Below are 24,231 nucleotides of genomic sequence, written 5' to 3'. Positions count from 1 at the left end.
ATCCTCTGTAAAGGGAGCCCAGCTCAGAGAGTCTGTGGACCTTTTTACATCGCCAGACGGAGTGGCAGAGAGTACCTAATTACTTGCTGTAATTACCAAAATCTATGATATAGGGAGTTCATTCCTCTGTCACCTCAAGAAAAGAGGTTTGGATGGTTTTATAAGGAGGGAGGAGGTGTAAAAATATATTTTAGTCCCATCAAAAAGATTAGTACGAGTCTTTGAATTTTACATCATCCTCAACAACTGAACAGCCTTGTTCTGAAAATATGAAAATTTCGCGAAACTGTCAACCCCATAACATAATCATTGCTTTACTTCCTTGGCAACAAAGAAAAATTTAATGGAAAGAGATTTAAAGTGCTGCATACACATTCCTCTCCAGACTGCAACCTTTTCCAATAGACTCTAGTTACAATACATCTGCTGACTATCTCTTCTAGAAGGGATTTGTAAGGCCAAACAGGTCGTACACAATTTAAGAGCTTACAACCCCACTCGATTAAAAGTACATCGCTCTGAAAACAGGAGTTCACCTCCTGGTTCTTCTTCATACATGTTCAAGAAATAAACTCCAAAGAGGTCGAGAAAAAGTCCTTAAACAGCAGCACAATTTAACGAAAAGCACGAACTAAGCAAATGTATCTCTAACTTCTGTTTACACACATCTGTGCTGGGGAAAATCCGACCCTGAAGCACAAAATAGGTGTTCTTCATCTGTGCATTGGACTGATGCTGATTTAACGCTGACAGTGTGCTTATTGCAATGTCTTGATAGGTAAAACATGAATTAATAAACAGAAGCATTCTGCAAATATACTGTCAACTATTAACAGAAGAAAGTACTGCAATAACTAAGCAGATCTCTTCAGGCTTTGCACTGTCAGTAATACCGCTCAGCCATCCAACATTAAAACCAATCCAAAGAACAACTGAATAAATATCAAAACCAGATAATACCTGACAAAGAAGAAAAAAAGAAATCTCTACTGGCCTTAAAGCACCTGCCAGTAGGTCTGCCTGCAATGACCCAGGTAAAGCTGCCTAACCAAAAGCACTTTTGTGTCATTTGTTACAGGGTGATTTCCAAAACTTTCATTAAAAAAACAGGGAATTAACAGCTTTTCCACAGTAAAGAAGAAAAATCTGAGGAAGGTGGAAATGCAGCACAATTGAAAAACAGACAAACTCAATACCCACATCAGAACAAAAAATACAAAACAAAAACCAAAACCCAACAAGGACACAAACAAAACAAACAAACAAAAAGAAACCTAAAAATCTATGAATTATCAGACTGGAATCAGAAAGTTCAGCTGATGAGAAACTGCATTCGACACAGGCTAAAAATACTCCTCCCCATTGTACATTATCTCCTCAAACAGGAGGGACATATGCGAATTTATAAGCTTCTATATTTGGGCAATTCTTCTGGTAGCAAGAATGCCACAACTGGAATTCCTGAAAATTGCCCTGGATAAAAGACTGTAAATCTGCAAAACGCAGAGATATCCACTGGACAGCAAAGTAAAGCTTGACTAGGCTTAGTAAAGAATGGCTAAAGGAAGATTTGACTGAACTCCCCAGCCAGCATTCACAGAGTGACTGTGTGGCACACTAGGAGTTACACACACATTACTTTTCAAAGCACAAACTACAGTCAATATGTGAGAGAAGCCCTCTTCAAAATCAGGGGAAAATTAATTAAAACACTGCATTTGTATTTCTTTCTTTCCTGCCACTTCTTTCAGATGAAAAAGCAAAGGTATAAAAGATGTATTCCCTTTCCAATACATAAATGCATATTTCTTGCTTTGAAAGAAAGAACAGACACATTAGGTATTTTTTTTAATTAGAAAGCCATGATGCACACAAAGGAACAAACAATCACAAAGGGCTCTGTTTCACTCCGGGTTTTTAAATGGTGATAGGATGGTATTCATAACACTGTGCAAGAAAGCACCTAGGTACTAATTCTTCCAGGATGCATCAGCAGCTCAGGCACCCCTAAGCAGGTTCTCATGCTCATGCCTGGGTTTTAGCTCAAGTGTGCTTGAAACCCAGAAGCAAGTGTGACCCCTGAGGTCCCCAGACACACAGTGAGTGGGGACCTCAGGCTGCTGCTTTCACCTGCATCTTGTCAGACCAGTACTGCCAGCAGCAGGACAAAAAGAAATGTCTCAGGACTAGCTGACTTTGGAGCTGAGAACATCTTCAGGCAGGAGTTTCTGATGCCTCACAGAAGGGTCAAAACCAAGCTTACACCAGCCATCTAATATCAAAGCCATAACCTAGACATTTTGATAACAACAAAAAACAAGGTAGGAAGACACATGTTTAATCTCATGACACTGCGAGACTTCGCAAAAATACATTTCGATCTTGTACATGTACCATTCAGCAGTTACGCCAGGGTTAATACTGCACAGAGGGGCTGAGGGTACAAGGGTTATTGGAAAGTCCACTTCCTCAAAGAGGAGTATTTGTAGATTGAAATAATAAGGCATAATCTTCGTATCACCCCTGTACATTTTTAGACATTGAAAAAGTTGCTATTAGACAAAGTGATGTGGAAGATGTAGAAAAGGCAATCTGCAGCACCTACACACTTGAAAAGGTCTCATGTACCGGGTTCCAATACTAAAACTACTGAATTTGCCTAGCAGAGTGGAACATTATGTGAAAATGAAAAGAGAGAGTAGATTGTGCTAACAGAAGTTAAACTCAGATTAATTTAAAATTAGAAGAGTAACTTTTTTTACCTGTAGGAAAACAAATTATTTTAAAGAAAATAATGTACATAAAGTGGAGGCAGTTAATCCAAGTGGTGTATGTTCAAACTGTCTATCAGTATTTATGGAATGATTTAATCATCTACCCTTCTCACTGCCAGCCTCCTCACACTGCCCATTATACATAAAGCCATTTCCAAAACAGTTCAGTGGGAATGCTTTGTAGGACAAGAACCGAATCAATGGCAGAGCACCCTCCCTGTGTACATTTTGTTGACAAATGCATGCTGAAGGAAAAAATAATAAGAGCAAAACTTTTAAAAGACATGTTTTCAGGGACAGTGAGACATAATCTAAAATAAAGGATGTGCATTCCACTCAGCCTCACAAACAGCACCAAATACAACAGGACCAACTCAGCAGCTCTGTATTTTTGATCTCTTGCTGCCTAGCACCGAGCTTCTCACCAGATATCCACTGACAACGCATTCTGCATTGGACCACGACGACAGACCAGCAGGTCTCAATCAAATATGAATATAACCTCACCTACAAACACTCACTTTTTCCCTCCAGCTGTCATAAGCAGGGATGCTACCACAGGGAACTGCTTGCACCATAACACTACTCCACACACAGGGGCACTGAGGACAGGGCACATGCAGCTGGCATCAATTGCGGGACATGGGGAGGACCGCCTGTCACTCATCCTTGGAAATCAAATCAGGGATTTAATTTTGACCCTTCACTTAGCTGAAATAGGGCAATGGTACACATAGGTTCAATGAGGATGATGTTGCTCTTATCTCGAGCAGCTCAGCAGGGGTCAGGGCCAGGTTTCTAGTGTCCCTGAAGCCAGAGGAATCAAAGGCAAACTCCGACAGCTGCTGCAGGATTATCCGAGCGAAGCAGGCAGGGGAGGACAAGGCAAAGGCTTTCAGCGAGGCTGACACACCAGCTCTGCAGTAAACACTCTTGGAAACCAACACATACTCAGGGCTGCAGATGCTCTAGATCTAAAGGCAATCCTGACCCCCACAAGGGGAAGACCCTCATAGATCTGGCCTGCTGGCAAAGGTGTCCTAGAGTGTACTGCATGAGCAAAACTGAGGAGTTGAACACATTTTACATCAACACAATGGTTTCCTATTATTTTTCTATTTTATGATCTCATAGTTTCCAAGAACTTAATGAAATATGAGACATCCTTCATCAACCCTGACACTCATTCTGACCAAATACGTACAAAAGTGAGAGGCAGCAGGTTACATGAGTTGTAAGAATCAATAAAAATAACAAGTTTCAAGAAGAGAGTAATGACATTTAAAGAATTCAACCAATCACTGAAGATGCTTTCCTGAAAGACAAGTACAAGCTCCAAGTAGGTTTGTCTTTGGCCCATAGAAGGTATGATGTAAAAGTGAGGTAGGAAAGAACAAAGCAGACAAAGCAAATGACAATAAAAAAAGATATATATATATTTAAAAAAAAAAAAAAAAAAAAAAAAAAAAAAAAAAAGCCCAAACATAACATCACAAAAAAACAGAGACAGAAAAAATTTAATATTGACTTGTGAGAAGATTAGCTGAGCTTGTATCACTTTCACAGTTCATGGTCTATGATGGTATGAAATTGCTTTTATTACCAACATTTTTTTTCTGATAGGGTTTGGGTTTTGTTTGATATTGAAAACAAGCTTTCCCTAAAGATGAAAAAGAGAAAAAAAACCCAAAAAACCCCAACATACAGACAAAAGTGATGTCAAAACAATTAAAAGGGGAAAAATTGTAAAATACTACTGAAAAATATGCATACAATTATTTACCTAGAGAAAGCTATAGGCTGGTTTTTGTTAAAGATGCAAATTTTATTCACTTAATCAACGGATGAGTTCAACTTCAAATATAGCACTTCGATGGCTCGTATCACCACCTCAGGCAAATTCACAGATTAGCTGGTGGCTGATGGTTCCAAGCTTAAAACCAAAGTAAATATTTATTAACATTAACCACTGCATTTTGATTCAATGATTTAAGAAATATTACCTTCAGAAAATACTGAATCTCTTTTCTCCTAGACATAGTTACACTGAAAGAGGAAAACAGAATTTTCCAAAAGCTTTCTGAAACATGAAGGGAAAGTTATGAGTATGTGATTTAAATACATTACAAAAAAAAGTACAGAAATCCTTTATTAAAAGCAATTCATTTTAATTGTAATAGTCAATCCTTTAATTACAGTTGATGAGAAACATTGCACACAATTTTGCTTTCCCCACAATGCTCCAGACAGATTTTCATTATCTCATCAATACCCACAGCATGAAGTAATCAGAAGTAAAACATGAGCAAAATGCCTGAGATTTTTATGTTCTTGAAAAAATAAGACAGCCATACCAATGTTTAGGTTTATACATGCAATCCTACTAAGTAAGATAAAAAATGGGCAGGGGTAGATATGAGGTATGTTGGTTTGGGGTGGGGGCTTTTGTTCCAGAATAGGGGCCTGAACAACAAGGTTTTAGGGGCTGGGACAGCTTTGATTTCTATAGTCTTTCAAATAGCAAGGATGCAACTCTAGAAGGATCAGACTGCTTCAGAAATCATGATAATAAATTAGAAATTATAATTTATACTTTTGAACCACCCACACTGAAGGTAAGCCACTTAGCAACTAAGTCTGGTCCTGGTCTGTAGCTCAGTTTTCTGGCTACATCTGCCCTGAAGACAGAGCTAAAACTCTAGTACATGCCAGAAATATAACTCAGATTAACACCAAAGCACACAAACAACACTGCTTCAGCTCAGAGTCTGAGTATATTTAGATCTTGGAGGAACTCAAGAGCATGCACTGCCTATATGTCACCCTGGATGACTTCCTGCTTTTAGTCCTTTCTTAGGTTCGACAGAGATTGCAGCTGTTCCTCATATTTATAGTCTCCAAAACTCCAACTTAATCACCTTGAAAACAGAATATTATTGCCACATGAACTTAGGACAGTTAACCAAAACAAGTGATAAAATCATTATGAAAAGTACTGGCATTCCTGAACACTCACTATAGATAATGTGGGGTTTTTTACTTTTACATATAATAGGTCTAGTTATTGCCTTCTGAATATTCTTGCCTTCTGAATATTCCTGAATATTCTTCTGAATATTGTCTTGACCAACAGCTTTGGTGGGAGCAGCACTTCCAGGGTACAAGAAAACTTTCTCTGCAGTTGCTACGGGCTCACATGTGCAAGGATGCTGCCCCCACATCACATACAGACCAGTTCTGCCACTAAGTACAAAGCCCACCATCTCACCATGAACAGAATACAGATGCATTACAAGAAACGCTGCATCATTTCTTGTAGGGTGAACACAGCCCATAGCCATCAGCACTTCTAAAGCATTCCTCTTACCTAAGGAAATGGCATATTAAAAAAAGCTAACAACATGAAAACCTCAGTATCTTCTTCCTGGTTTAGGATGTTAGAGGGAGATACACAAACAAGCTAATGGGGATCGGGAATACTATTGCTATTCATGGTAAATTGATAGGTCTGATTATAGAATGCATTTCTAGCATGATCATGCCAGCAGAAAACATCAAGCAGTATATAGGGAACTACTTATAAAGCTTCACTCATTGCTCTTGAGAGCATTCACCAAACATTTCAGTAAAACTCCGCACTGAGCCGGTTTCTGAAAACGTTAGTTGTGGCTACAGATCCAGTTTCAGACCACAAGTTTTGGAAGCCTGGGAGTATAATGTATCTTTACAAATAATTTCTTCTTTAATGTAAAAATTAAGTTTTCCTTTGTACTTGAAGATAGGACATGGTAGGAAAGACCAGTAAGTTCAAAAAGAGAGAAAAGCCTATCTACCTGGAATTAAAGATGTGTGTCTACTATAACAATAACCTAAGCAAACAGGGAAAAGAATACTTGTTTAATTCATAACATTTACTCTTATAATAGAGTAATAAATGAATGCCACATGTTGTGCAGTGCCATGCTTGACACTCACAGTCAGTTCTCATGTTGAGAGGGATTTGAAAATTTCTTCAGTATAAAGTATTTAAGGCACAAGGCACAGGGACACTTTTCAAGAGTCTTCCATAGCTTTGTATAGACTATTTCTTCATACAAATGGCCCTAAAAATAGCCTTGTCTCTGATGATAGTTCAGCTTGGACTTCCATCCAAACCACTACTGCCAAGATGAGGTTAAAGCCTCGTGCTTCATTAGCCACACAGCAGCTTGGCAAGGGCCAGCTCAAAGCAGCAGTGCTCTGCATCATCACCATCTGTCCCAAACTAGGAATTAGTGCACAGAACAGCCAAACAAGGCAATCACAAAATTGTAGGTTCTGTAGCAACCTAGCTTTTGCACAGCATCAGCTAATTCTCTGTCTTTCAGTCACATTTTCCTTTCCCAAACAATTTATCTCTTTTTTAGGCCATATTGTGTCTTTCTTCTTGAATGGGCCTAAATCCATTAAGTCAGTCATTGCTCATTTCTCCTCCTTTGGTTCCAGCATCTGTTTTCAGTATATGTCTTAATAGCTTTCTATTGTAGGAAACAAGAGGAGAAAACCACCCAGGGAGACAGAGAGAACCAGTTAGAAGAGCAAGATGAAAACGCATGAAAAGCTGAAGTGAAATCCCCAGACACCTCTCTGGACAGGCTTCCCTGATACCTTCTGACCAGATTATCTGCACGGATTGCTTACTCTTACTTACCCTAACAGTCATCCCTTCAGACCTGCTGACCATACTGACAGGTGTGATCGATCTTAGGTTTGTCCCCATCAACCAAGCAGGCTTAAGCAGTTTGACCCAGCCTGGCTTTCTACAACAGGAACAGCTGAGATTGCCAAAGCCTAGGGATAGTGTCTCTCAGCAGCGTTCACATTCTGAGAGCAGTTCTGCTCACAGCTTGTGTACTGGGCTTGGATCTTTTATATGTCACACACCTAAGAGCCAACAAGGTCTGGAAGGTCTGTATCCCATTTCACCTTTCTCTTACATCTTCTGCCTTGCCTTTTCCATTCACCAGACCCCCCCCTATTTGACACCATAATGTTTAGATGGCTCTTGTACCTCCAGACTTACTCAGTCTCTAAGACATAGGACCACTATGCATACATTGCCTCTTTTCCATGCATTGCTCTTCTCACACCTTCCAGTCCAAAACTCCTTGGGGCAGAAAACCTCTTCTCAAGAGCTCCTGAAAGCACCATAACATATTGCTCCCTGCACAGCTGGATAAAGTGACTGAAGTGAATGAAATTGCATCCGTATATTACCAGACTGAAACAAAAACACTCTAAACCTTAAAAAAAATTAATAAAGATGAGTAAGAAGTACAGAAGTATTTGCCCCAGTCATCTGTCCACACAATAGCCAAAGAGGCTGTTACCAGTGCCAAACCCTCTACTGCCTTGCTGCTTTACTTCTATGCTGTCTTGCACACTACACCAAGTCTCCCCTCTCTATTCCTCAACAACAGCTGGACTGCACAATCAGCAGGAGAATGCAGCTGTGATGTTCTTCTCCATTCTCCAAACACATAAGCACTACTAGTCTCCACCCTGGGGAAGACACAAGGTTCTACACCTGTGAGGAGAGCGAGCAAAGACAGAAGGAAACTTTGCAGCCTGAGTCTGACTTCACCTAGGAGGTCATGTTCCTTCATCACTGGCATTCAAAGCCACATCAAGAAAACCACCCTGAGCATGCCAAAATGTGGTCACTCAGAACAATGAAAAGTAACTATGATATTCTTAAGACCTCAACACTTCTCTCTTTATGCAAGTTCATTGCAAAATAGAGGAACTTGAGTTTAAATGAGAATTAGGCTGCAGCTTTTTACTATGCCCCAGGTAAAACAAGTGAGCACACACAAAGGGCACCTGATAACATTATCTGCACATGCACTATTGTGTAACTGTTTCCATAGGCACAAAGGACTGTCAAGCTGCCATAAGACTTCATGCTAATTGCTTGGTGTGTGTTATGAAATGCAAATTAGGGCTCCCTCAAAAACCTGGAAAATTGCACTTATCTAAATCTCACAGGATTATAAGAAGGCAGTCATTCAATAATATTTCTCACCAAGAACAGTGAAACTAGGCTCTGCAAAGATGCTCTGCACAAAGAGAGACAGATCTGTTAGTTTATATAACAGTTGTTTTGCTGCACATGTAGCTCCAAATCAAATTTGCAAACTGGTGAAACATCTGGAGGGGAGAGCCTCAGATGGTGAGAACCATCACAATTATGGTAATATCCACAGCGTTTCTTTACCAAGTGTGATGTAAAATTAAGTAGTTAATATACAGGATGATTAAAACAGCTGACACAATTATCAAATGTTGGATGACTCCTACAACTGAAAGTACAAGGTGGGGGGGCTGCCCTGTAATTTCTATTTTACCGTCCCTCATCCAAAAGAAAGTCTACTGCTACCGAGTTTTTCTGAATAATGAAACATAATAATGATACTAACATGTATTTGTGCCAAATAAAATAAAATAAAAACATATTACAAGCACATCCCATAAACATTTTCACTGCTTCATTATTTAGGACCAACCAAGCATTTTATGAATTGTAGTTATTTATGATGTTTTATGTACTGCAGTTGTTTATCCACAAAATGGTCCCCTACTTCCGCACTGTAGCCCTTCATCGTTCAGCAGAGGATAGGTCAGACTTCAAGCTGTGTCACAAGGGTCTTATTCTCATATCCTTGCAGGCCCTCTATCCTGCAAACACTCAGCCATGTGTTTATGTATACAAGTAGCCTCACTGAACTCATTCATGAAACTCTAGCCTTATTTAAATTGCCACAGGTTCTAGCATTGATTTCATTTAGAACCAGATTTCATCTAATGGGACTATTTACATCTGAAAAGCTGAACACATGCCCAAGTGTTTGTAAAACTAAAGTCCCAACAGCAAAGCAAAGACATACTCTGCCATTTTATCTCTCACTAGCATGTCAGACTTATTTGCTTTCCTTTTGATTTTAACTAAGTTAGGACAAAATAAACAAATCATCACTAAAGCAGATTATTAAGTTATATTTATCCTTCTTTTTGAATATTACTAAGCAGGTTATCCTCTCCAATCTGTGGGAAATAGTTAATGCATAATTGTCTATGCACAAACACTGACTCTGCTTAGTAGGAGAGTTCATCACTTCTTCATTTGTACTTCAAAAGAGAATAAATTTTAGGCAGCTACAGGAGTAACAGATTAATAAGGTGTGGTCTCTTTAATTAGAACAGCAGCAATATTCAACCAATCTAAACTGAATTCAATTACAAAGTTTAGTCAGTTTCTGAAGCAACACCTCCAATATAATCTCGGTATATGCTTTCTCATTTGGTTTTATTTTAAAATAGTGCAAGCTGACCCAAGGAGCTAACTTGCAACCTTCAGCAGAAAAAAATAAGGGAACCCAAATATTGCAAAGTCAGAAGAGGTCCTTCACTGCAGAAAGTAAAAATTTAGCCGTTCCTGATGCAATTCAGAAAAATGACTAAAGACATAAAGACTCTCTAAACTCAAAAAAAAACAACTTGCTTTTTCTGATTACCATACTTCTTATTATATTTAGAAGCTCAGAAACTCCCAAGGGCATAACTGAATAATAATTTAATCACTCTGTTGGAAAAGTCACAGACTGCAGGACCCAACCATTTACTTTATCCAAGACCAGTGCCACTGGTGCAGATGTAAGATAGCATGCAAGTACAGACGGGATGAAAAATTTTGTCTTTTATTGTGTGAGTATACATATATATATAGTTAGATATGCAATTAAGTATGCATATTAAATGCAACCATCCTGTTATGAAAAGGGTTCTTCCGCATTTTACAACACAAAATACACCGTCACAAGAAGTCTTCCTTGAGCACTTATTCTACAAGTGTGCTCATTTACTCTTGGCAAAGGACTAACTGGTACAATTTGATTCATTCTTAGAATTATCACAGTATCTGCTCTTCCTTAACACGACTGCTCTCTGCTACTTCACACACTTTATATAGGATTTCAGTCCAAGAAAAATGAGGGTGGGAAACAAATACTCCACTAATACAGCATACAAAGTATAAAACTGTACATTTCCATACTCTACACACAGATGTTTCCCTATGATTTCTTATCTTGAAAGAAGTATGCAAAATAAAGTGCTCTCAGTGCCCTTGTTTAAGCAAAAACCTTCAGCCATCACTCCCACTATGCCACACAAAGACCAGATGTCCTTAGATCCTTAACCACACTAAGATCCAGTGCAATTAGCATTTTGAAGCAGAACTGTTTCAGTTACACTAGACAAGCAGGGAAAAAAAAAATTGATAAATTATTTCAATCACACTCATCACTGAAAATTCTCTTAAATATTTACAGGAAGACTGAGGCATAGGCATTAGTAAAACAGCTCTTTATTTTGGAATGCTGTAATCTTTCCCATACTTACATTTACCTATGTCTTAGTTCTTTATTTTTATGCTTTAGAGTAATTTTACTTATTCAGAAAACAGTACCCTAACATTAGGATTCAGCAGTAAGAAACTGAAGTTTAAATCTTTTTGCTGTAAAATAAACTCCTGTGCTATTTCACATTATGAACAATTAGCAAGCATACTGTGAACACAAACTGAATCTCCCTGCCTACATTAAACTACAAGAAAGAGAACCTCATCAAAATCTATGAATTTCAGTCTGCAAGATGTTCAGAACAAGCCAAGCACAGAGCCAAACTGGTAGACTGAAATATCACGCACATTCCAGTGTTTCTGGAAACTGTGCCTAACAGGGTGGTACCTTGCTCCTACCTACTGCAGAGAGCCTTTCAAGACACGTATGGTACGCATCACTATGGTACCTACAGATCTGTACTACCCAAATTCCCTGCTTCAAGAAGCTGCTTCTCCAACACTATCATCAAGCAGCAACAAGATCTAGAGTTGCAAAGAGCAGCAAACCTTTTTTCCTGCAAAACTAGTTTATTTCCGTACACACTAAGCCAACAGCTCAGAATTACAACAGGGTTAACACTTATCTTAATTATATATACACTTAACTTAGGACAAAACACTACAGGTATTCCTATACAGCAAATATTTTCATCATTTTTCAAGAGTAAAATACCAAATATTAATAATTATTAGTATGGCAAGCTAGCAGACTTGGTATATGGCATACAAATAGGTGAAAGTCAATATTCCTTAAGGCCTTTCATCTTTGTGTGATTCTTTCCTCACCTCACCACACATTTGCCCAGCCCCTAAATGAGGCGACCCTCCACTGTTCTCAGACAAGATTGTTCATATTGATTGAAAACTGAACATTTATGAAAAATACGGAAGAGCGAGCTGACTGTCCCCTAGAGGAGAAGAGTTTCCTGAAAATTCTCACAGGTTTACTGATGCTAACATATCAATATCACCTTTTTTATTAATATCCTATTTTCTTTTGTCATGCGCTACAAGCAGGCTCTTAATTCAAGAAGACCAACTAGCTTCCTTGGTCACTGGACATCCAGTCCTTCCTTTTGCTTTTAACCCTATAAGTCAGGCATTTTAACCCTGTATCAGTCAGCCATGAAACTCCATCCCAGGTTCTGCTCAGAACAGATACAAACCTATTCATTCAACATTAAACAAAACTGATTTAGTGAGACTTACACAGAATTGCAACTTTAGAGAGGGACCTGGAGCAGGTTGCACATCACTGAGTGCTGCTGGGTTTTAATTATCTCCAGAGAAGGAGACTCTTCACAACTCCTCTGGTCTTTTAATTACTGCAAGTACAGTGCTACAGCAAAACACACTCCAGAGAAACCAAAACTGCTCTGGCTAAGCAGCACCTAGACATCTCACAGTTCTTGGGGAAAGGGGAAATATATAAAACAATTCCTTTCTTTAAGCCCAAGCCATCATTTCAAAATAGTCAGATACCGTTATGGAACCATCCAGGACATGGATGGAACCACATGGAACCATCCAGCACAACAGACCATCAAAGACGTGGCTTCAGCTGCCACAAGTTTGCCATGATAATGGCAGGAACAGGGGGGAAGAAGCAAAGCATTAAGAGATGGAGTGGCTTGCAGGACCACTCAGGGCCCATCCTGACACACAGCTCCAGGCTCATTCGGGTGGAGCAGGCACCCATCCGAGGCTTCACCTGCCAGCCATATTCCATAAGCCACATCACCACAACCACCCCCACAGTGGGAGCTGCTTTCAACAGCCAGGGAAGGAATGTGCCTGGCAGCAAACAGCAGGGCAGACACAACTAACTCCAAGTGATCCAGCTTGGGCTTGGCTTTTTTTTACCATAAGCACAACAATGTGAGGAACCATTTTCTTTGTGGCCTTTCCTTGTCCTTAAGTCTTTCATCTTCTGGATAAAAGTTTATTTTGAGAACTCTCCAGAAGCGTGATGTTTATTAAAGAGAAATACTAACATTTTTAACAAGCCAAGTGATTTACATGCAGGAGATGAGTAATGTACTGTGAAATGGAATAGAACATATAACTACATCTTTCCACAAAAATAGAAAATTTATTCAAGTACACTGGTGTTACAAAGAAGCTATAAAGAACTGCACTACAAAATAAGAGCTGCTAGACACAAGAATGCCATTTGATTACATTTTTTCATTATGCTCTTGGTGCTTTTTCTTTCAGCAGGCTTTATTTATACAGCCATGCAGCATTTAAATTATTTTTTTGGCACTGGAACCTTAATTCAGATCAAAGTGATTTAAAAAGCCTAAGTTTTCTTCTCCTTTAATTATAAAAATGTAAGACATCAGAAGTTTAATTACAAATAATTGGTTAAAAAAAGGAAACCTTTCTTCTGCAACTAATATTAATTTTGCCAGAACAACTCTCTTTTTTTTTCTTTCTTAAAACAAACAAACAAACAACAAAAAAAAAAAAACCCACACAGAAAAAATTACCTTTAAAAGTTTCCTCAAGTACAACTAAAGCTGTTTGAAGAAAATTAAACACATACATTGAAAGTTTATGGAATTTATTACAAGGAAACTCTTACTATAACTCAAGATTTTGCAGTAAGGAAATACATAGATAGAAGCATACCATACCTAGAAGTATCATCCCAGTGTTTCTTTTTGGCATGGGAGCTGGAAGGAGGCCTAGAAAGCCAAAGAAAGGATAGCAGAATGGGAGCAACCTTGCTAGCGACTCTCAAACCAACCTTCCAAACCAGAAATTATTTCAGAGAGATGATTCTCCAAGATGATTCACCAACTAAATACTGACACCAAAAAGGTCAGATGGACCAACAGAGAGAGGCTTAATCCAGGATATAAATATTCTTATCATTTTAGTGGTATCTAGAGTGCTGATGTAAAACACAGAAAATAAGGCTTGTTAAGATCCTGCCCCAAATATGAGTCAAATTTCTTCATCTTCTTATACAAAATATTACTACAATCAACACTGTTGCGACGCTAAGGAGTAATATGAAATAAGCACAGTATCGAATACAAGAGAAGGTATGACAGCACCTTCACTGTCACATAACTGTTGGAAATGAGAGGACAAAACAAGGCACAATGTAGCTTCATGTTTGTTTTTTTGGGTTTTTTTTTTTTTGTTGTTGGGTTTTTTTTTTATTTGAAAAGGAAAAAAATCTGTTTTTAAAAAGCATATGAAGCATGAAAAAATAGAGTATAGACCAGAAGGTTCGTAACCTACAGACCAACAGCTGCAAGTTCCACCCACAGTCACACAACACAATATGAGCTCTTTCTACTTCAGTAAAGGAAACCCACAGTGTTATCTGGAAATAGTAAACTTACTTAAGTTACTCTAAAGGTCAAAAGTGACTGCAGGCATCTCATTTGAATTTCGAACTGGACCTAATCCTCTTCTCAAAGTAGCCCAGTATAAGACCCTTCAAACAAAGAAGTCAGCCAAACAAAACTGATTCTGACCCAGAAAAGTTGACAGGATGTGAGATGAAACCAAGAATATTCCAAGGTTTCCAAAGTGCTACAATATCACAAAGACTAAAAATACCAACAGGATCAGTCTGTGGAGGAGAAACTACTAAACGACTTGGAAAGGCACAGGCACTGTGTGCTTCAAAAGGAATATTTTAATTCCCACTTCAAGATTTCACGTGAGAAACCTGAAACAAATCAGCCATTTACCAAAAAAACCCAAAAAAATCAAATTAGCCTGGATTAAGAATTCCAGTTCTCCCCAGTTTGCCTCCAAGATGTCGGTTATTACTTTATAATCCAATTAATTGCATGTTTCAGTGCAAACTGTTTACTAAAAGCCTGTCAAGTGTATAGGCATTAATACAGTAAAGAACTTCAACTCAACAATTCACAACCTCATTTACAGCAGGTTGAACTCTAAACACACTACAAAACATCTCTGGGAAACACCCTGGGGTAAAATGCAGGCACAGGGATTAGCACCAGGTAATACGATAATAGTGGTTCCAAAACCAGCCACACACTGAATACTTACAATTTAAATGACAATGGGACAGACCTCCTCTGCCTACCTTCTAGAGGCAATTTCAGCACATCCCATCTTTTCTACACCCAAGCCGGTTTCCTCCTGAAGTCTTTCATCTCCTATTGAAACCTGGATGAAGACATATCAAGAGGCTCCTTGATAAAAGCAAACAATTTCATGCTGGTTGGCTGGATTTCAGGGCTTGGTTTTAACCATGATATTCCATAATAAAGGGCTTGGCTGACCCCTATCTACAGACAGGCTTTTACTTTCCTTAATTCTTAAAGATCTCTGTAAGAGACAACATCCAGTAACTCAAGGGTTTTTCTTTCTCCCCTCACTAAGTAATTATGTCACCTTAAAACTGTTCCAAACATGAACTTCACAAAACTATTTTCAGTGGAAGAGTATTTCTTAGTACTTTATTCATACACTGAACTCCATGCTGACTTTTTTAGTACCAAAGTAAATAGCCATTAACAGCTTCAATAGTTGCTAAAAAAACATAAAAGCTATTTTAAAAAGCATCAGCTAAGAAATATCCCTGTGTAGAAATTGGAGGCTGGATGCTGCAAAGGCACTCCTGATGCATCATGGTACTGCTGGAAGCCCACACACTCAGCCCAGCACCGCCTCCTAAACAAAAGTACCTGATTCACAGAGGGCTCTCTGTGAAGCCATACAACTTTGAGCTACATTCCCTTGTATCAGAGGGTGAGAAAAATCTCAAACAAGCACTTAACTCAAGTTACATTTAGAGCAGGCAGCCAAGCAATTGGAAACACTATGTACAGAAATTAAATGCCATCTCTAAGCTGGGGCTGCAGATAAACACTTGCGATGTATCTTTCAGTTAGGTATTTGAGAGTGTTCAGAGACTGGTTTCCCACTTAAGCACTGGGTGCAGGTGATTCTACAGCAATGATGTGCAAGTGGCACACTGGAGTCTGGTTCCTGGGCCCAGCTTCCAATTAGAACTGCTATATGTCAAAAGCCACAGAGGTGAGAAGACTGGATGGAGGTCTAGGAGGCCATTGGCTGCTGTTGAATGGGTTTGTTTCCATGACAATTTTGGTCACTGAATAGTGATCCTGTTTCAAGAGTTCAAGTTCTTTTTTGGGATTTAAGTACACAAATTACCAAGCTGCATGAAAATAGCATTCAGGCACTGGCAGGGACTTCACAGCAATAATTCTGCTACCAATTAATGTGCTGTTCCCCTGAACGCAAATTGGACTAGCTGGCTAAAACATGTAGGAGCTAAAAATCATACAATCCTCTCAAAAGCAAAACAGCCAAGAGTAACACTAAATTCAGAAACACCCATCCTGGTCACAGGATACATAATTCAGAAAAACCTGTTCTCCCTTAAAACCCAGGTCAGAGGTCAGAGCAGGGCTTTTGGGGTCTACTGACAATTTGGTGAACAATAGGGGATTCCACAGACCAGTCCAGTCACCTAGGAACAATGGTTTGTACCATCATATAGAAAATCCTCGTTCAATTATCTGTCAGTCTTTGGCTTCCCAGGCCAGCTGGGACTGGGAATGCTGCTGAGGCCAATGTGCTTAGATCCTGGAGAGAAGGAAATGATCCAAGGCAGTCAACAGTGACCTCCCTGAATATATTAAGGAGCCTTTGTGGCAGACTAATAGCAAACCTGTCCAGCTCTCTGCTGGAAGAAAGATGCCACAAAAGGCAGGGTCTCAAATTTTAGCATACAACAGAATTCTATTTAATATAATGATAGTATATACACCCACAGTGTTTTTACAGATTACACTGATTCTTAACAGTTTTTGAAGCATTAATATGGGCCACTTGAATAAACCACTGGACAAAAAAAAAATCAAAATAATTAAGATATAAAAGACAAACAAATCTTATGCTGAAAGCACAATATTTCCAATAAAACAAAATGCAATTAAAAAGATGAAGAGGTAAAGGAAATAAAGTGACATGAAGACAGTAAATCAGTACTATTCACCTCCAACTGAAACCTACCACTATTCTTGAAAAATTTCCTCATGAAGCCACTAGGACAATGAAGGCTAACGGGGTAATTCATAGTGTCCTAGGGAACACAAGGATTAGTATTCAAGGAAGCCACTTTTACTTTTTCTCCCTCTCAAAGCTTAACAAGGCCAGGAATGCTTGGTGAAGCATCATAGATGAACCTTCCCCAGTTACAGAGGAGAAGAGGCTGGGTCACACAATTTTATCAGCTTCAAACAGTTTGATTTACCGATTTTCTTTCTCCTTGAAGTAAAACAGAGATTGATAGATTATTTGATCCTTGGCTGCTGCCCCAGTAATCCAGCTTGTTCCTTTGTTTCACAATCAGCTGTCATACACAAACAGCAGCAACCCTGTGCTAGCCTGAAGCATCCTCTGAAGACAGAGCCAAATGCATGTTACTGCCTTTGGAGATGTCTGTCATAAGCCATTCACAGGTTCACAAAATATTTCAACTGTCCTGAAGTAACAAACTGAGCAGTAGTGTTGACATGTTAAGCAATATTTAGGATGCCATTCTAAAGAAACACTCTCCTCTGACTCTTTGAGTTTCATTCATAACCAACAGGCTAGCCTCTGGGAAAAATGGCTTAGTATGGAGCTCTGCAGATGGCAAAACTGGGAAAGAAATCGCAAAATTTACATCATCTTACTAGGGAGGGACTGCCTGCACAAAGAATAACACATCTTAAGTCTGGATGACCATCCTGAGATGGGATAAGAACCTGATTTAGCAGATGCAAAATGAAATCCTACAGCCATCCTGACTTAAACAATCTGCCCACAGAACAATCTCCAACTTTAAAGGATCATAGAGTTTCAGTCATCCCAAGTGGGAAAGCAGAAGGAGTCAAAGGTTGCCAAGACCCAAGGCAAACAATAGGCTTCCACAATCAAGTGAAATTCCAAAATTTATTTTAAAACTTTCAGCATAAGGTTCAAGTCTCCAGATAAAATGCTTCTACCCTTCCAACAACCACTTCAGACAAAAATTAGGGTTAAAAGAACAGAGAAGGAAATGGGCATTTTAAAAAGGTTTCTTTCCCAAAAAACCACAGTTATCTCAGGATCTGAGTAAAGCCTATAAAATATTTAGAAATAAATTTTTTTAAAAATCTAACATAAAACACTGGCCCAAAGAACAGATTCACCTTTACATAAGTAATAATAACACTAAGCATCTCTGCCTTCAGGTTTAGTCTGTTTCTCTAGCTTTGTTTTTGGAGCAACTCTCACCACAGGTTGCCAACAGTCTTGCATCAGTTTCAGCATCAAATATTTCAGCTAAAGAAAGAAACTCCATAAACAAACAGCAAAGTCTGATTCAGTCAACTTCACAGAATAAAAAGAATAAAAAAACTCCCAAACCTAGCAGCAAACAACAAGGAAAGGGCAAACTTCCAGATGAGGGAAGCAAAGGAGCTCTAATTCATCACTCTTGCAGCTATCAGATGGCTAACAAATTGAGATGAGATACTTCTGAGCCTTTCAACGACTTTCGCTCTGGCAAACTTAAAGGATTCAGAAGTGCAGCTGGAATACATATGGGAAACGTTGGAGAAAGTTGATCATTTGATTTTGTAACTCCATTGTGTGCTGGAAGAACTTCCTGCAGATGAGGCACATCCCATCAATGACTCAGGGAGACTCTCCGTCTGCTAACAGGCATGAACTTATTCTCTGAACCAGCTACCAGAAGAGACATGCTTTATTTTAGTATTACATATGCAACAAGAATCTTAAAATAAAGCCGGTGGGGACATTTTTTTTTTTTTCTTTCTAAAATCACTATACTACAGCATGTCAAATGAAAAAAGGAGAAATCCAAAACAAACCACCCACCGATATTTTGATGAAACTTTGATTTGGATCAAAGTGCTTCATTCCACATAACTGTTTATGCAGAAACCATTTTTAAATCAAAAGCCAAATACATATTTAGGTTATGTTCAGCATCTAAAAAAGAACTGGTATTAATAGAGTATTACTGTACCGGGTTCATTTCATTAGACAGTCAGTTATCAGTTCACTTGGTTAATACTCAGCTATAACACAAACCCAACTACGAACCTTTACTACACAGCCTAAGTTACTCAAGCATCTTCTCTGAGTTACCTTTACTCCTTCATGGATACGTTAAAGTTCCCATTTCATATAAAAATTATCTTTATGGTGGTTTGAAATTAGCACACAGGAGACAGAACAGAGGTGACAAAGGGAAAACATTATAGAGAAAGCACACAAATCCCTGTCTCACCATCACCAACCTCACTCCTGGAATTCAGAAGATGGCAGCTACCTGTAAACTGGAGCTACTAAAAGCTAGTGGAGAGGTGTACTTGGAGCTGAAAAAACTGAGAAGATGACAGAAAGGGCCACAAAAATCACAAATGTAAATTAATAATCAAATATACACACACAACAAGGAGACAGATGGTGAGTAATTTTCCCCAGTGCACTTACACTTGTTCCTCTAGTGCACGTATTTGGGTCACTTGCTAGATTAAATCTCATGTGGCAGACCCAACAGAGGTACTGTCAAATGTGTATGGGCTCAGCCTGTTTTAAAATGATGCGAGTCTGACACTACAGGGTGAAAACATTTAACAGGATTTTTTCAACACAGTCTGGAATATTGCCCAGCAACTTTGAAACAGGGCTGATGGATATTTTCTACCATCAGCAAGGCTGCCCCATTCAGGCCTGCTAAATAAAATGCAGTGTAAGCTAGAGAAAGTTGGTCTGCGCTACCAAATTTCATGGAAGAGCCCTACACAGACAAATCTGTAGGCATTTTCCAGAACACCAATTTTGACAATGTGTAACTGAGATAATACATCACTCAAAGTTAAGGCTTCATACCATACTCTCTCTAAAATATGCCTTTCTTCTGAGATTTAGAAGGAAGGACCAAAGGATCACCTCTATAGATGAGTTGCTTTTGCTATGTTCGCTGTAACAACGCATGATGACCTTGGATACACAGTGCACTGAATCTTCCCCACCCCAGCTATAAACTGACAGTGACCTGTCTTAGTCAGCACAGGCCACATGAAGGATGACAGTTTCAGTGTAAGGCACCTGCAGGTCAAATTGCCAGGTGGGGCTTAAATGGCAGGCAAAAGTAGTCATGCCTATGTGTAAGCCTAATTGCAGCAATGGGTCTCCTTCCCGTAATACTGGTAGATACCAGCATGAAACACAAACTGTGTGTGCAGAGATTAGCCCCCCTTAATCTAGCAAGAAGCTGGATTTAACACGGTGCAACAAGCAAAATCTTCAAACACATCAGCAGGAATGGAAATTGCATTTCTCTGTACCCAGAAAGAACTCATTTCTACTGTTACCAGTTTCAAGATGATTTTGTTTAACAATAAATAAACCTTTATTAAGAAGCAATATGAGCTACCACGGCATTACATATTTTCTCCCCTTTCTTTATTCATTTCTTCTTTTGGGTTACTACATGCCACATTCAGCTTCAAATAAGTAAGTAAAAAAGAGGGGGAAAATACACCTATTTGCTCTTAGCTGAACAATGAAGTTTTGAGCTGGAGAGGTGAAACTCTCAGTAACAATCTACACATGTAACTAGAAAATATCACAGCTGTCTGTAAGAATTACAGTGGCAGGGACAAGGGTGGGAAAAGCTTGTGTTTTCTAGGTCTACATCTACAGAACAAAAAAAAATCTCCAAAAAATTCAACAACATTGGCTCTTGTGTTTAGAAACTGTCTAGAAACTGACAAGTGAGACTTTCATTCAAGGTAATCAATAAATCAGCTGCTCAAAAATATCGGGATTGCACCAAATAGGCACAATATATCTGCTTAGCCTGAAAGAAATGAGTTCGGCAAACTAACGACAAAAAGTAAGAACATGTACATTTGCTTGCTCAACTTCCCCAGGCTTAAAATCCAGGCTATTTCAGTTTAAGTGAGTAAAGGGTGGGAAACAGAATATTGAATCCTTTGATACAGAGTCAAAGTCCAAATTACAAGCAAGTTTGTTATATCACTGTCTATATAGTCTTTAGTTTGGTGCCATGCTGCTGCTAAAATATTATGTTTTACCATTGGAAAATTGATTTTGCTATAAGAAGTTTTATGATGCCACTTAATCTTGCCCAACCTACATAAAAAAATACAGAAAGCAATTACAGACCCTTTATGTGTTAAGTTTGATCACTATATTAAAAAGAGAACAGTGTGATGTAATTTCAATATAATAGCAAAGGAAGTAGGAAAAAAAAAAAAAAAAACCATGGCAATATGCTGCCCTCCTGAAACAGACATTGCTAGTTCCCAACTTAAATGCACAGTCTTGGTTCAGTTCAAGTTAGTAGCAAGGATCCATCTCCCACATGGAGGGCTGTATCCTGCAGCTGCAGCATCGACCTCCTTTTCTACTGTTACATTTCAAGCCAGCTCCTGCGGGGCAGCAAGATACTGTGATTACAGTTAAAAGAATACTTTGGGTCTAAGAGCCTGCCTCTTAGAATAGATAACCCTTTCTAGTTCAACAATCACTAGCATGAAACAGCCCTTTCTGCCTTGTCCCTTCCAGTGCTGCAATTGAAAAACATCCTAATTAGATGACCCCACATACAGACATGCCATTAACTGGCTTTCAGAGCACTCTTGTCGATGCCTAAATCTTAGCTACAATGATGAGAAGTACTTTAGTTAGGAGGTAAACACATGAACAAAGCAGTCTTTTAGAACACCTATTAAACAGTATGGGATTAGTACTAGCAAAATCAGTGTGTGATTATCTTTTTCACACTTTCAGAGATGACACTCAAATGCCACTTTTTTCTAACTGCATTAAAGCACACTCAGCCAAGATCAAGAGTAACCTTGACCTCCACATCAACAGCATCAGAAAATACTTCATACTGCTTTCCATGCCTAGTCCATTTGAACTGGCCCGCAGGACAGGCTTTTAAGCTTGTGCTTAAACAACCCAGTTTTTCCCAAACACTGCAATATACGCTATGTAGGGTTATATAAATATTCCACAATTCCTGCAGTTCTTAACTATAATAAGCGGGTTTAAAATAGCTTCACTGTATCAAAATATTCACTACTTCCTATTGATCCAACTCAGACCTGACATTTCAGGGAACAGCCGACTTTTCTCTTTCACTGTTTATGAATGAAGCTTCAAAACTCTAAAATAGGTTTAAGAAAAAGCATTGTATAAAACTGGAAGACTCACAGAAACCTAAAACCACTTAACTGCTCACAAGGCTTCAAGAACATGTAAATGACCTGGAGGGCTGAAGCCTGAATTGCCACATTCTGCAGCCAACTCTGTTCCCAGCCAGAGACCTATACCAGGACTAACACTTGGCATTTGCTTCCAGTATAATAGGTTTAATAGCAGCAAGCCTTGAAAACAGACGGGAGTATTCTGGAAGCGGTGACAGATCTTAAACACGGCAGGTGCACTGTAATACCGCTTAAGGGAGAAAAATTCCAAGTTTAGTAACTAATTACTGCAGGGCAGGCAGGTTATTTTCCAAGGCAAATGCCTAATCAAAGACACATCTGACCCTTTCGCATCCCATCAGCGCGCCGGGAAGTTCAACTCATCCAGCAAACATCCTCCTTATCAGGGACATCCCTCATCCCACTTCGCCGTGTTTCCTCGCGTTTCCCGCTCACACCAAAGGCTCCAAGGCACCAACCCTGCCTGACAGCTGCTCAGGGAGTTCGCTGGCACCGCGAACCCGAGCCGCGCCGTAAGACCCCCGGCTCGCACACCCACCCAGGGCACTCCTCGCCCCGCTCTCCCTCCCGCACGCGTGGCCAGCAGCCGGCTCCCGCAGGATCCCAGCCGCGCTGCCGGGACGGGCCCGGCGGAGCGCCCCAGCCACCCGCCCCCGGGGCACACCGTCTCTGGCCACAGAGCAGAGGCTGATGAAACGCTGTCAAAGTCAATCCCAGCTCACTTTTTGGATGGTTTCGTTCCAATGGAGCATGAATCACCCCAGGACGGTTAATAAGTTTAGCCAGGCGTGCTGTTCTCCCTAATAATACATTATAATTATGCATCTGTTTCAAATGCGATCAGATTAAGTCACCGGAAAAGGCACAAGTCGGAATTTCCCCCGACTAAGAACAGCGCCTTTCCGCAGCTCCAGCGGGCAGGTTCGGCCGGGAGAGGAGCAGGTGGGCAGCCCAAGCCAGCCCAGCGTCGCTCCGCTGCTCGCGGCCGCCCGGCGCAGCCCGGCAGCGGACGGCAATTTCCCGCGGGCGCTCGGTCCCGGCGGAGCGGGGGGACGCGACGGGAGGCGGCCGGGCACCCCGCTGACACCGCGCATGAGGGATCAGCCCGAGACTTGCCAACTTGGAACGGCGGGTCCCCTCCCGCCGCGTGGGACTGGAGAGCACCCAGTCTGAGCTGTCAAAGCCCCGGGAGCGGAGGGGGCCGCCGCGGCCACCCGGAGCTCCGGAGCCACGGGGACCCTCCGGCGCCGGCACGGGCACCAGGAGAGGGGCGGCCGAAGCTTCGCTTCCGACAGGCGAGAAACCCCCGCCCGCCCAGCCCCGCCGCTCCCCGCCCTACCTGTCATCGTAGCAGAAGTCGGCGCTCAGGGTGTTGAGGTACAGGGCGAGCCCCAGGGCGCTGCTCAACAACTCCGCGATCATCTCTCCGCCTGCCACCGCCGCCGCCGCTCTCGCACCGGGGCAGCCCCCTGCCCTGCCCGGCCTCCCGCGCCAGCCCCGCCGCGCCTGCCCCTCTCGCCCCCCGGCACCGCGGGGCGCCGCTCCGCGCTCCGCCGGCGGCCACAGCCTGACGGCGTCCCCCCGCTCCGCCGCCCCTACCCCATGGCAGCGGGGCGATCGGCGGCGAGAGCGCAGCTGGGCGCAGCGGAGCGGGGCTCAGCGGAGCGGGGCGCGGCTCCGACTCCCGCCTTCCTCCCGCGGCGCCCCGGCGCTGCCGCAGCTCCGTTCCCGGCCC

General features: G+C 40.7%; 1 protein-coding gene across 1 annotated transcript in view; it reads right to left on the bottom strand.

Annotated features, from left to right (window-relative positions):
• TMTC2 (transmembrane O-mannosyltransferase targeting cadherins 2) overlaps positions 1 to 24,015 on the bottom strand; it is a 235,644-nt gene extending 211,629 nt beyond the window's left edge. Inside the window, 1 exon segment of the mRNA XM_066319235.1 lies at positions 23,836 to 24,015. Within this exon segment, the coding sequence (XP_066175332.1) occupies positions 23,836 to 23,918 (83 nt within the window). The 5' untranslated portion in view covers positions 23,919 to 24,015.
• Positions 24,016 to 24,231: the final 216 nt, after the last annotated feature.

Source organism: Sylvia atricapilla, chromosome 5 (genome assembly GCF_009819655.1).
Source record: "Sylvia atricapilla isolate bSylAtr1 chromosome 5, bSylAtr1.pri, whole genome shotgun sequence".
In the NCBI taxonomy this organism is placed as follows: domain Eukaryota; kingdom Metazoa; phylum Chordata; class Aves; order Passeriformes; family Sylviidae; genus Sylvia; species Sylvia atricapilla.
The sequence above is the reverse complement of the archived record's forward strand: the minus strand, read 5'-3'. Positions and strand labels throughout refer to the sequence as shown.